The 13297-nt window shown below is 47.2% G+C and overlaps 1 protein-coding gene across 1 annotated transcript; it reads right to left on the reverse strand.

The window, feature by feature from the left end:
* Positions 1 to 4087: 4087 nt before the first annotated feature.
* LOC146860783 (zinc finger MYM-type protein 1-like) lies at positions 4088 to 12785 on the reverse strand. The gene is made up of 3 exons (XM_085646469.1): positions 12725 to 12785; positions 10689 to 12323; positions 4088 to 4156 (listed from the first exon to the last, which is right to left on the reverse strand). Exons 2-3 carry the CDS (start codon positions 12282 to 12284, stop codon positions 4088 to 4090), a joined length of 1665 nt encoding a protein of 554 aa, XP_085502595.1. The 5' UTR covers positions 12285 to 12323; positions 12725 to 12785.
* Between the last annotated feature and the right edge of the window lie 512 nt (positions 12786 to 13297).

The following is a 13297-nucleotide window of genomic DNA, read 5'->3' on the forward strand; positions in this document are numbered from 1 at the left end:
TGTCCCAAAAAGGGGAGAAAATATGGGGGCGTGGCAGACTTATCGAGGATTGTAATATAGAAACTGAGAATTAACAGACACTTTGTTTCCATGGCTACAATGTATGGTAAATTGAAAGGATCACAGAAATGTAAAATGGAAGGATGCACAGATATGTTTTCTCCATTTGTTTAAATCTTTTTATTAACGTTTTGTTTTAGCATTTTGCATAGTTTTAGGGAAAAAATCCCGACAGCGTACAGAGTGTATGTGGCAGCGTTAGTCAATAGAACAGATACAAATAAGCCATTAGTCAATGTATGACTTTTGGGTTACATGGTAGTCCATTGCAAGAGTCCAAGGATCACGCCCCCTGGTAAAAGGGGGGTATCTAGTCCCAAAGACCGCATCGCCAGTGTATGTAAACACAGCTAGAACATGGTGCTTTATGCATCAACCGTGGACATAGGGTACAACATAATGAGGACAACATAAGATAATGAGGGGTGGGAGGAGTCGCCTGGGACCTGTTTCTGTGCCTAGTAGAGCCCAGGGGTGGCGGGGTGGGGTGGAAGAGGACTAGAGTTTGCCAGATCTAGTGACAAGGATAGGATTCCAGATGCTTGGAAGTCAGTGCTCTCCAGTCTAAGTGAGGGCCAGAGGCGAGCCTTGAGTGCCAGGCTCCGTCAGCTGGTTCGAACCTCCTGCACCAGTAACCATCGCCTGGAGCTTCAGTACCATAGCATCCCGCTGAGGCGCAATGGGGAATTTGCGTAAGCCAAGGAGATCTCCCCTTTGGAGTGCTATCCCCTCCACCCTGGCCCAGTTCAGCCGAGATCTTCGCCAAGAAATTGTGGGGGGCAGGAGAGGGGACTTCCACCTCTTGGTTATGAGACGCATCGCTGTTATTAGCCCCAGGTCTAAAAATCTAGTGGTGGCCTTATGTTTATTGTCTCTGCTGAATAGATGCAGAAGGTGTAACTCCCAGCAGGGGTGGATCACCCGAGAGGTGCAAGCCGCCAGGATAGTTGATACGTGGGACCAGTAGTCGTGCATTATAGGGCAAGAGCATAACATATGGAGAATGTCAGCATCTATGTGTTGGCAACGGGGGCAGTTCGCGTCATTTCGACGGAAATACCTGTTGATCTGGGCGGGAGCGAGGTAAGCTCGGTGCAAAACATAGAATTGTATCTGTTTAAACCGTTTGTTGTGTGGGATGTATGTGAGGCTGCCCCGAACAGTGGTCCATTCTTCATCTGTGAAAGCCCTGCACAGACCCTCCTCCCAGTGTTGCCTATGCCAGGTGAGATCGGTTTCTGTGTGCTGTCTAATGGAAGATGTGAACCAACGTATCAGGTGCCGCCCTGTCCCCATCACATGAAGGTATTGTAGTGTGCAGTGCATGGGTGGCTCTTGCTCAAAGCTCCCCCACGTAGATGCCAGGGAAGCAATAAGTGCTCGATGTAATAGGAACTGCCCAGGGCGTAGGTTCCCTTCTGATATGAGCTCCTGATAGGGCATAAGAGAGCCATCTGGAAAGAAATCGCCCATGTCCACAATACCATTGGAAGCTTAATATTGTAGCTCCACTGTCGAGGTGTAGATGTCCCCTCGCGGAGTTCCCAGCAGTGGGATGGCAGGGATGTATGGAATAGTGGCCCTAGTGATAAAAAAGACATCTTCGGAAGCATTGGTATGCCACGTTGAGCAGGAGCATGTCAGGGGGTTTGAGTTTGGAGCAAGGATGGAAAATCCATAACAGGGAGCTCTGGGACAGCGGGGGTTGCAGTGAAACTGTGTCTAGGAGGTATCGAGATGACATCCATCTGGCAGCCCACTGCAGCTGGGATGCAAGATAATAATGTTCAAAATTAGGGACCGCTAGACCGCCTAGGGCGGCAGAGTTTTCCCATGGACACTCTGTGGCACGACGTGCCCATATGAAATCCCTCACTGGCCTTTCCCACTGCCTGAAGCAAGAGGGAGAGATGATAAGAGGTAAGGTGGTGAAGTAGTAAAGAAGACGAGGAAGGGCCACCATTTCTACAAGGGAAATCCTCCCAGAGATCACCAGCCGGAGAGTCTTCCAAAAACTCAATTTGTGACCGGATTGCCAAGATAGCACAGAGGATATTACCATCATAAAGATCAGCCTTAGTTCTGTATATTCTAACTCCCAGATAACAGAAAGGATCTACACACCAGGTGATCGGAGTACCCCCCAGGACATATCCCGGATCCGGTGTCTCCCTTATGAATGGGGAGAGAATAGATTTTGCGGCATCAACCCGGAGTCCTGATGCACGCGCAAAGTGGCTCAGGGCCTGGTCAAGCGTGTCGGGAATGTCATGCAGATCTCGTGCATAGAGCAGCAGGTCATCTGCGTAGAGCGATATGGTATGCTTGTCGTCCCCTAACGGGATTCCCATGTCTACATGGGCGCGGACACAGATATGTTTTCTCCATGTTTAAATCATCATTGATACGTACCAATAAAAAGAGTTATAAAAAAAAACAAAATTTGCATTCTGGTAAAACAAGCTGCTTTATATTCCTTCTGGCCTAAGCCTGAAGGCTGCTCTCCACAGCTACCACTTAGAGAGCTTTATAAGGTTGTTTAAGACCTCTTAAATCACCATAAGGGTTGTCTGGACTGGCACAGGGTGCCCAATTACATTGGTGGATACCATAAACCAGGCCAGCCTCTCACATTGGTGTGCAGCGGTTGGGATTCAAGTCTGCATTGTTTTACCAGATATATCTTTGGTGTGATTAATTGAAAAACCACCACTAATACTAGGCACATCTAATACAAGCTTAGAATAGTAAGTTCTACTGAACATAGGGTTGGGTAAGCCAAGGGTGTAGCACAACTTTTGTCCAACCTCAGAGAGGTTTGTTCCCACTAGGTTAGGTAGGTGCAACACCACACCACACTTAGTATGCCTTCGAAATTTGATGTCAGTGGCTCTCTGCCCTCTAGATACAGTGAGCTTTCGTTCCAAGAAATGAAAGCACTGTGTGCTTCTAGGAAGCTGAAGGCAGTGAAAAATGCCAACACTCAACACCTCCTAGAGGTGTTACTGTTGGATGACCTAAGGAAAGCCAGTGGATCAGATGAACAGGAAAGAGTGAGTGGGCAGGGTACCGAAGACAGGCCACTAGGAGAGCCCCTCTATGACCTTGAACCTAACTCTGACCAGGGAGAGCCTTATGAATGACTCCCACCTGGAAAACTCAGACCTCCCAGAGGATACTACAGGTGGCCCAGAGGATGTCCCCTTTGTTCCTACTGGGAACGTTCAGATTAGACCAATGAGGTCTAGATCCTGCTCTGCTGTATCCAATGCTTCAGGACAGTCAGTAGGGACTTTCATATCTAGTAAGAGGGAGAACTCTTTGGATAGGGAATCCCAACCTCTTGAACTTAAGAAAGCTAGGCTCAGGCAAGAGCAGTTGGCCCTTGACAAAGAGTTCCTGGAAGTCCAGAGAGCTAGGAAGAAATTGGTGGCAGCAACAGTGTCCCTAGAGTTAGAGAAACTTATTTTGACCATTGGAACTCGAACAAGATAGTTCCTCCCTACCATGTTGGGTGATCCATCCACAAATGGATAACTACCTTAGAAAGGGCCAGTAAAGTTCAGAGGTCCCCCGGGAGCAGCAGGCAGCTATCTTGGGGCTCTCCTTTGCTGACAAAGGTAGAGATAAGCTCCTCACTGTTAGAGAAGAGGATGCTTATAATTACTCAGTACTGATGTGTGCTCTTATAGATGGGTTTGGCCTAACCACCGAACATTATAGGATTAAGTTCAGAGACACCCAGAAAGCACAAACCCAGGTCTGTGTAGATGTTGTGGATAGTGCCATTAAGGCTCTGGAAGGCTGGCTACATGAAAACAAAGTGCATGACCACCAAGGATGTACAATTTGATTATGAGGGAGCGGATCCTTAATAATTGTCAGAACCAGCTTTTGCATGAGTACCTGATGGACTCTAATCTGACCTCTCCCCAAGAATTGGGAAAGAAGGCAGACAAATGGGTTTGCACCAGGGTGAAGCAGAAAAACCTGGGGAAAGAAGGTGAAAAGAAGAAGCAAGATTCTTCTAAAACTCAAGATAAGGGTGGGTACAAGGGCAAAGATAAGAAAGAGTCTTCCCAAGGGCCCCAAAAACCTGCATATGGGGGAGAGTCACAAACATACAAGAAATGCAAGAAGAAACCTTGGTGTTACCTTTGTAAGGTGAAAACCCATTGGACAAAGGATGCTGATTGTCCAAAAGACAAGGAGACTACTCATACTCCCACTGCCCCTAAGGCAACTGCTCCCCCTAGCACAAGTGCAAGTGGTGGTACAGGAAACAAGGGATTAGTGGGGTTAACCTTGGGTTCTGAGATGGGTTCTTACTGAGTCAGAATTTCAGTGCAGGCTGTTCTTCTCTGTGTTGGTGGCTAGATCTTGCCACCTTACTGGTAAGTCCCACTAACGTGGGCAAGTATAGACAACAACCTTTAATAAATGGAAAAGAAGCAATGGCCTACAAGGACACAGGAGCCATTGTCACCATGGTGACAGAGAACCTTGTGTCTCCTGACCGGATCATACTTGGACAGGTGTACCAAGTGACCAAAGCTAGCAATGTCAGAGCTGACCATTCCCTGTCAGTTGTGAATCTCAGCTGGAGACGGGTACCTGGACCTAAGAAGGTTGTGGTATCTTCAGACCTACCTGTAGATTGTTTATTGGGCAATGATTTGGAAATTTCAGCCTGGGCTGAAGTAGAGTTCAGGACTCATGCAGAAATGTTGGGCATCTCTGCAAGTGTGTTTGCTGTCACAAGGGTGCATGCCAAACAGCTTACCACTGAACAGGCCCTGGTCCTGAAACAGAGGACCAGGTGCTTCCCAAGAAAAGGAGCAGGAAGGGTAAGGCTTTGCCCTTCTCATAGAATCACAGTGAAGATCAGTCTCTTGAGGGAGAGAATCTTAGGCCCTGTGAAGGTACTGCCCCAGAGGAACTTGGGCCTGATCAGGCTGAGTTCTTGAGGGGAGGGGGCCCTTCCAAGGCAGACTTGAGTTTCGAGCAGCAGAGCTGCCCCTCTCTTGAACCCCTCAGACAGTGAGCTGCTACTGAGGCTACAGGTAATATCAGTGGGTCCCATAGGATCTACTGGAATGAAGGACTTCTTTACTCAAAGGGTAGAGACCCCAAGCCTTATGCCACCAGGAGGTTGGTAATACCCCAGAGGTTTAGAGGTTTCCTACTCATCCTTGCACATGATATTCCTCTGGCAGGACACTTAGGGCAGAGCAAGACTGGACAGGCTTGTCCCTCACTTTCACTGGCCCCATATGTCTGAAGACACAAAGGAGCTTTGTACTCTTGTGCCACTTACCAAGCCAGTAGTAAGTCAGGTAGCTACACAAAGGGTCACTTAATTCCACTTCCAGTGTTTGGGGTTCCCTTTGAAAGGGTAGGGATTGACATTATTGGTCCCATGAACCCTCCAACTGCATCTGGGTACAGTTATATTCTGGTGGTGGAAGACCATGCCACTAGGTACCCAAAAGCTATTCCCCTTAGAACCACTATAGCTCCTGTAGTGGTAAGGGCCCTGCTTGGAGTGTTTTCCAGAGTGGGCTTCCCTAAGGTGGTCTTGAGTGATAGAGGTGCAAACTCCATATCAAGTTATACAACTGCAATATGGAAAGAGTGTGGAGTGAATTACAAATTCACAACACCCTATCATCCTCAATGCAATGGGCTTGTTAAAAGGTTCAACAAGTCCCTAAAGGGTAGGATTATGGGTCTCTGTTGGAAATGTCCCATTTTACAGGGTTATCCCCAAACTCTTTGCTTCTTCCTCCTATTTTTTCCTGACCTGTCTGTGTTGGCTTTAGAACTCTGGACACATTACCACTGCTGATCAGTGCTAAAATGCATATGCTTAATTGTATGATGGATTGGTGTTTCCATGATTGGCATATTTGATTTACTGGTAAGCCCCTAGTAAAGTGCACTGGGTGTGCCAGGGCCTGTACATCAAATGCTACTAGTGGGCCTGCAGCACTGCTTGTGTCACCCACATGAGTAGCCCTGAAAAGGTAGCTCAGGCCTGCCTGTGTGCAGTCTGGTGCTGCCATGTTGACTTGGCAAGTGCACCCACTTGCCAGGCCCTAATCTTCCCTTTTCTTACATGTGAGTCACCCCTAAGGTAGGTCCAAGGTACTCCTGTGGGCAGGGTGCAGTATGTGCGAAAGGTAGGACATGCCCTGATGTGTGTGGCATGTCCTGATCGTGAAATACTGCCAATTTCGTTTTTCACTATTGCAAGGCTACCTGTACCCATAGGATAGAATGGGAAATTTGCTTCTAACCTCTTATAAACATAAATTCCCCTGGGAACAAGGTAGGAAAAAACAGTTTAGTATGCCTGAACTCCGAATGTCAAAATGCATCTTTCAGTGAGGGTGATTTTTACATTCTGTGTTTGAAAATACCACTTTTAGAAAGAGGGTGTTTTCTTGCTTAGCCATCCAGTGTGACTCTGATATGATGTGTATTGTCTGTCTGGCTTTGGAGTGACAGGGGCAAACTCTAGTGGCAAAATTCGACTTACCCAGCAGCTGCTGTATTTCACCTAGGGTTGCCTTCTTCTGCTGTCTCAACCTGCTAATGATCTGCCTTAGTTACGCCACCTTCTTGGGCGGCAGTTTGCATGTCCCGGCCACTGAGTCCAGTTCTATCCTGAGAAAGGACAGTTTTGTGGTGGGGCCCTCTGTCTTGTCCTGGGCTAAGGGGACTGCTAGTACCTGAGCCAAGTCTAAGAAGAGGTGGAGGAGGTTTGCACATTCCCCTGTGCCTGCCGCACCGATGAAGAGGAAATCATCCAAGTAGTGGACCTTCCCCACAGCCAGGAAGCGAGGTCCTAGCTCTCACTCCAAGAACCCACTGAAAGCCTCTAAGTATCAACATGATATGATGCAACCCATTAGCAGGCATTTTTTGTAATAGTATTGGCCGTCTAGCTGAAAACCTAGCAAGTGGTAGCTATCTGAGTGTACAGCAGGAGGCGGAAAGCCAATTCTATGTTAGTTATTGCCAACAGTGCCCCCCTACCTGCTTGTCTTATTTCGGTCCACTGCATCATCCACTGATGCATACGCCACCGAGCAACTTTCTTGGTCAAGCCAGTTATTGATGGAGTCCCTGTGGGGGTGTGACAGATGATGTATTAACCTGAACTTGCCTAGCTCCTTCTTAGGCACAACGCCCAGAGGAGATACCACCAAATCTTCCAGCAGGGGGAAGCGAATAGGCCAGCTACACTTCCCAGCTGAGGTTCCTTTCCCACCTTCTGCCTTGCAGTCTCTTATTGACTTCAGGTTCTGGCTTTCCCGGGCACCCCTAGGCCTTTTGTAGGGGATTAGGAAACCTTTTGTGAAACCTTCTGCTAACCTGCGTCTGTCTGATGTCTTGTTTTTATGGGGGTGGGTAGTGGATGCCTCCCGCCCGCACCACATTTTCCACTCTCTGGGGCCGGTTGCTCTTTACTTTTTTGTGCCTACTTTTTCTTTGTTGGCCCCTGTACCCTGAGCCTGCTTGCAGCGTATGGCGGGTGGTTTCCCCTCATGACCCGCCCCCCACTTACAATCGTTTCTGTCAAATTTCCAACATGACTTTCCTGATTTGCTACTGCTTTGGTTCTTACCTTTGAAAGACTGTCCTTGCCCCTCATATTTTCCTTTACCCCCGTAGGGATGAAAATTGGGCTTCCTTGAGCTGACCCTCTCTCTGGCAACTACCATGTGTTTTGTGAACCCCTTCATGTCCTGACAATCCCACTCCATCACTGGCCATGTCTGCATCTATTCCCTGAAGACTTCATCATATTTCAACCATGCATCCCCCTAGTATTTTTATTGTGCATCATGCACCTTCAGCTCATATAAACTGAGTGCCGCTGCACTCTGGGGGAGCTTCTCGATGAATACACATGCTAGGGTCCTGAACACCCTTAGCCAATTTTCCAGTGACCTTTCTACCCTGGGCTTGCGCCTGTCCCTCCTGTTGTCCTCTTTTTTGTACTGCGTCGTCAGGTCTAAACCTGCTTAGCGCACTTCTAGCAGAGAACAAATATCTATAAATTCCTTCCTCCAGATTCTTTCATCACTTTCAGCAGGATGAGATTGGCCAGCCCTAGGAGTTTTGTGGGAGTGGGGGGGTCTCCTGGGGAGGGGCGTAGATATTCACTGGCCGGTTTCCCCTTTGGGTCCGGGCCTTCCCCTGCTCCGCTTTTTCCTGAAACTGTGCCCCCGGGAGCAGCCCCCTCCCCCCGTGTGACCTCTTTAGTTCCCACCTCAACGACCTGATTCACCCGCTGGGGTGCCTGTTGCCACTTTTGGATCCCTGTTTTTCTTTGATCTCTGTTCTGGCTCATGGTTCCCCCCACTGCTCTCAGCGTTCCCCTGGGGGCCCCCCAAAAGGGGATCCTGCCCCAGCCATTGCAAGGGAGAGCCGGTCCCTGACCCCAAGCTTTGCCGTGGAATCCCTGTTGGTCCCTTTCTTGTCCTGCCAACCAGGGTGGCTGGATAGGCCAGGCCTCTTGCATCGCTAGATTGTTAACCCCTAGCTACGTACCCTGATTCACAATTGGCCCTGTTACCCCATTCGCTGAGCCAGTGCCCTGCCCCCCAGCACCTTCCCCTTGCGATCTTTGGATGGTGCTTACCAGTGTCCTTATCTGCTGCGCTGTTCCGCCCTTTGCATGATTCCTGAGGGGCCGCCGTGCTGGCTACAGACCCTCTCATCACTGCTGCTTTCTTCTACGTCAGAGCTGGACAGCACCTCGGGGGTGGTGCCGCTCCTTTTTCGGCCCAGGTTCTACACTTGGCCCCGGTGCCCGACGCCTTCGCCCCAGCCGGGTCCTTTGCTCCTGCCTTGGCTGTCTTCCTGGGGCCACCATTTTGGCTTCAGGCCCCCTGCCTATTGGTTGCGTGGGGTTGGTGCAGGAGGGCTTGACCGTCTTGGCTCCTTCCGCTTCCTGTGGGTGCCCTCTCCGATGTGTTGGTCCATCAAGGACTTCCCCTTCAAGGCTACCAAAGCCCTGGCTTTCTCCAGCATTGCCTGCAGGTCCCCATCCAGATCAGGCCCCCCATCTGTTTGTGCCCTCTTCTGTCCTTTCTAAGGGGGCTCTGTGCCCCCTCGTCCTTCCTTGCAGCATTCTGGCATCCGTGTCTCCCTGCCAGCTGCCCCACACCTTCCTGCCATGTCGCTGCTAATACTTCCCTGTTTAGTCTTTACCAGCCGGTGTGTGTATTCCCTGCCCCCACCTTATTTTCTTTGAGCTGCAAAAGGGAGCTTCCCAACTCCTGCAGCCCTCACTGCACTTTCTTTTCTTGCTTTTTCCTTGTTCCTTGGTTGTTTGTTTGGGACCTTAACAAAAGGGCTGGTGTGTTTTCCTTTCCTTCTGTGCCCTTGGTACCGCCTCAAAGGCAAAAGCAGACAAAGTGGGGGAAACGCTCCAACAAAACTAGCTGCTTCCTCTGATTCCCGCCTGTCTCTTTCAGTCTGTTCAGGTCATGGGAGCCGTTTGCAGCCCCTGCAGCGCATTGGCTTTTCTTCTGACTCTGGGTAGTAACAAACCAAAACTTAGCAGCCCCTGGTGCTTCGTGCCTGCCTCTGCCGGTCCTCTAAGGTTGCGGTGGCTGGTTGCAGCCCCTGCTGCGTACCGGCTTTTCTTTGCTTCCGGGTATGAACTAAAAGGGGTCCGTGACCCTTTATGGCAGGCCTGAGACTCAGGGGCGGCTGGTGACATTTTAAAGTGGTGGGGCGTAAAATGATTGGTATACTTCACCGTAGCGAGCGAGCGTAGCGAGCGAGCCCGAACCCCTATAAGGAGGGTTCGGGGGGGTTCTCCCCCCGAGAAAATTTTGAAAAAAGAGAAGAGAAATGGTGCATTTTCAAGCAAATTTGAGAAAGCAGGAAGGTTAATAAAGCAATTGTGAAAGTGCAGTTATAACATTAATAAAGAGATGTCATATAACATAGGTAGCTGCTTATTCAGTGTATAACCACAGAGCTTCATAACAGACTTCGAGATACAATGCATTTCTGAGTACCTCACTCACAGATGTTTTTCATTTAACAAACTAAACTGGTTGCAAAGTAGCAGCATTCAACATTGTTTACTTTTTGTAAATGAAATCAGCACGTCTCTCTCTAAGAGCAGCAAACTTTTCAATAACTTTAGTGTTAAAGTCCGGGATTTTCTGAACTAGCTTGCTCTCTACAGAGAGCATTGCCAAAGCATTGAGTATTTCCTCAAGCATGGTGTTTCTCAGGAATGTCTTAATCCTCTTTAAGGCTGAAAAACATCGTTCTGCCTCGACTGTTGTCATAGGAGTGGTTATGACAATTTTAAGTAAAGCCACTGTCTCTCCAAGTGACTTTTCCATGTTAAGTTTATGGATTAAAGCCAGCAAAGACAAGGCACTTGTGGCCTTCCGGTACACAGGCATTCCGTACAGTACAGTCAACTCAGTTCTCAGCTCTTCTTTATTGAGCATAGGATAAGCTCCCACAGCCTCATTCAGAGCACGCTCCGGGAAGGATTCATCATATTTGGCAAACTGTTGACTTTGCAATAATGTGGCACTCACCAAATGTTTAGTGAAAGAAAAACGCTCTCGTGCCTGCACAATTACAATGTCACAGATCTCCTTTGCAATTCGGACCATAGTGGTGATGTTTTTCCTGTGGTTTGTGAAAAAAGATTTCTCTGGCAGTTTGCTGTCTAAATTGTCAACCCCATCTCTCACTTTGCTTATGCTTTGTACAAACATAGTAGTATATACTTGCACTTTGACAGTATCTATCTCTCGTGCTTGTAACTGATTGTATAACAGGTCGACAGCTAGCATTATATCATGAAATAAATACAGTAAGAACTGAAACTCTCTGTCTTGTAGTGTTCTACCAAAGCCATGGGCTTCAATCTGACTTTTGTAATCAAACTCATCATTGGCTTCTATGGCTTCAAAACATTTCAGAAGGTCCTCTCTATGTTCATAGATTAGGTTGACTGTACGGATGTTAAAGTTCCAACGAGTTGAGGATCCCCTTGGAACGCTTTTGTCTACAATGTCATGAAGTGCTTCTGTTCTTTTGGGGGAACGCGAGAAGAATGCTGCCATGCCTCCTATATCCTGAAAGAAAATCCGTGTCTCGGTGATCTTTGATACTGCCTGTTGCATAATAAGATTAAGTTGGTGAGCGTAACAGTGCACATAATGAGCATTAGGGTACACATCTCGAATTCTCTTTTGTACTCCACTAAGGCTTCCACTCATTACGGACGCACCATCATAGCTTTGCGCAATAAGTTTTTTTTTTTGAGGCAGCTCTGGAAAAATTAAGCTCAGTTGACGCAGTATAGCTGCAGTAATGGTTTCTGCACTAGAGTCTCTTAAATGTGTGAAACCATAGAACCTCTCCACAACTTGTCTGTCATTGTCAATGTATCGAAACACTAATACGGACTGTGTTTTAGTGGCCACATCAGTGGTGTCATCAGCCTGAATAGCCACAAAGTCTGTGTTTTGCAATTCTTGCACAATATGGCTTCTCATAATTTCGAGCATACACTCAAGAAGTTCATTTTGTATTGTTTTAGAGGTGCCCTTAAAGACTGTAGCACGTGCTAAATGTGCTTCCATATCCTTGTCTATGCTTGCTATTAAATCCACAAGGCCTTTGAATATTCCAGGATTTGGGGAACCTTCCGATTCATCATGGCCTCGCAATGCCAGTTCAAAAGCACCACAGAAACGAATGCAATCAATTATTTTGGATAGAATCTGTCTGTTCCTATCAACTGTTTCATTGTGTTTCTGTATTGCTTTGCGGTATGCATCACTTATCTGCTGCTCAATCGGAGCATCTTCCCCCAACATTCCCAGTCTAGTCAGGTTTTCCATATGCTTTCTTGTGCGTGAATGCTTCTTTATTTTTTCAGACAAATGCTTCAAGTCTGTTACTCCTTGATTTGTCCAAGAAAACTCACCACCAAACAGCAAGCAGGGGAAGCAGAACAGAGAATTTCTTAAAGGGCACCCTGTAAGCCAATCAGCTTTTGTGTACCAGGCGTTTGAGAATGTACGTGTGGACATTTTTCCTCTGTCCTGGGAAGTTTGCTGTAGTTTTAGGTCAGGCCGATGAGGTCCCAATTGCTTTAAATCTATTTTCTCTTGAAGTGGCCGTGCCTGGAATGACCTTGTAATCAGCTCTTGTACTGTATTCATGATGACGATGCTGGCCTTACCAATATATATTAAAGAAACCTGCCAATAATCAAAGTACAACATATAAGGTGCGGTGCAATAATATAAAATTGCAGTATAAATACATATATCTTGTGCAGTATCGCAATAAATCTCCAACAGCTCCCCTTTGCACAACATGACTGCTAAAAATACAGCCTTACTGTCTGCTGCCTCTGTGTGCCATAGTGGTTGCTGAAGGCACTGAAACAGACACTGCTTGAGGGCTTTGAACAAGGCAAGGGATAGATAGTGCTGTTAACAACCGTTATTGCCCAAATCACAGGGCTAAGGGTGTTAGTAAATTCCATCCACTGAGGGTACAATGTTCAGAATGTGTGCCTACCCCAACCACCATGTACAGTGACCACACACATACCTCTAACTCCAATCTAAAAAAAAAATAGCATCAGTTTCCTTACCTTTAACTCTGGTGTTTGCTGGGTCGTAGCCGGGGTGAAAGAGCAGCAAAGGAGGTCTTGTTCTTCGCAGGAAATATGACCAAAAATTTGGTAAGGGTTGTCAAGCTTTAGAAGGTGCTGAAAATAAAAATAACGTGCTGTAACTAGACAAGCATTGCTTTTAAAATACAAGTAATCCCAATGAATTTTACCAGCGTCAGTTCTTCAAGTTAACATAAAATAACTACAGTGTTCTTAAAATATTTATTTTGTTTGATGTTCGGGGAAACCAGACTTTTTTTAGTCTGCTACGTTAAAATTATCCATTGGAACCTGCTTACATTTAAATGTAATAATGATATGATTTTTAGCTTTCAGTATCTTTATGGAATATAATAGATCAAAATTTTAAATTCAAACGTTTCTACTAAAGACACGTTTAGAAGCGCAAGCGTTATCTCAGCACAACTCTTGCATCCCCCTCTCTCTCTGCCTGCCATTGCGCTCCATGTTTCTGAAAGGTGATAAAAAAAACACGTGAACTTGCGTTTCAAATGTCCAATCCTGCTGCAGCACACTTACAAAGCCCACACA

This window comes from Triturus cristatus, chromosome 3_1 (assembly GCF_964204655.1).
Source record: "Triturus cristatus chromosome 3_1, aTriCri1.1, whole genome shotgun sequence".
Taxonomy (NCBI): domain Eukaryota; kingdom Metazoa; phylum Chordata; class Amphibia; order Caudata; family Salamandridae; genus Triturus; species Triturus cristatus.

Coding starts and splice junctions, on each gene's coding strand:
- LOC146860783 (XM_085646469.1), bottom strand. CDS start 12,284: ATGAATACAGTACAAGAGCTGATTACAAGGTCATTCCAGGCACGGCCA. Junction 4,157..10,688: donor CAAAGGAGATCTGTGACATT/GTAATTGTGCAG, acceptor CCCCATATGCAG/GTTTTTGGGGCCCTTGGGAA.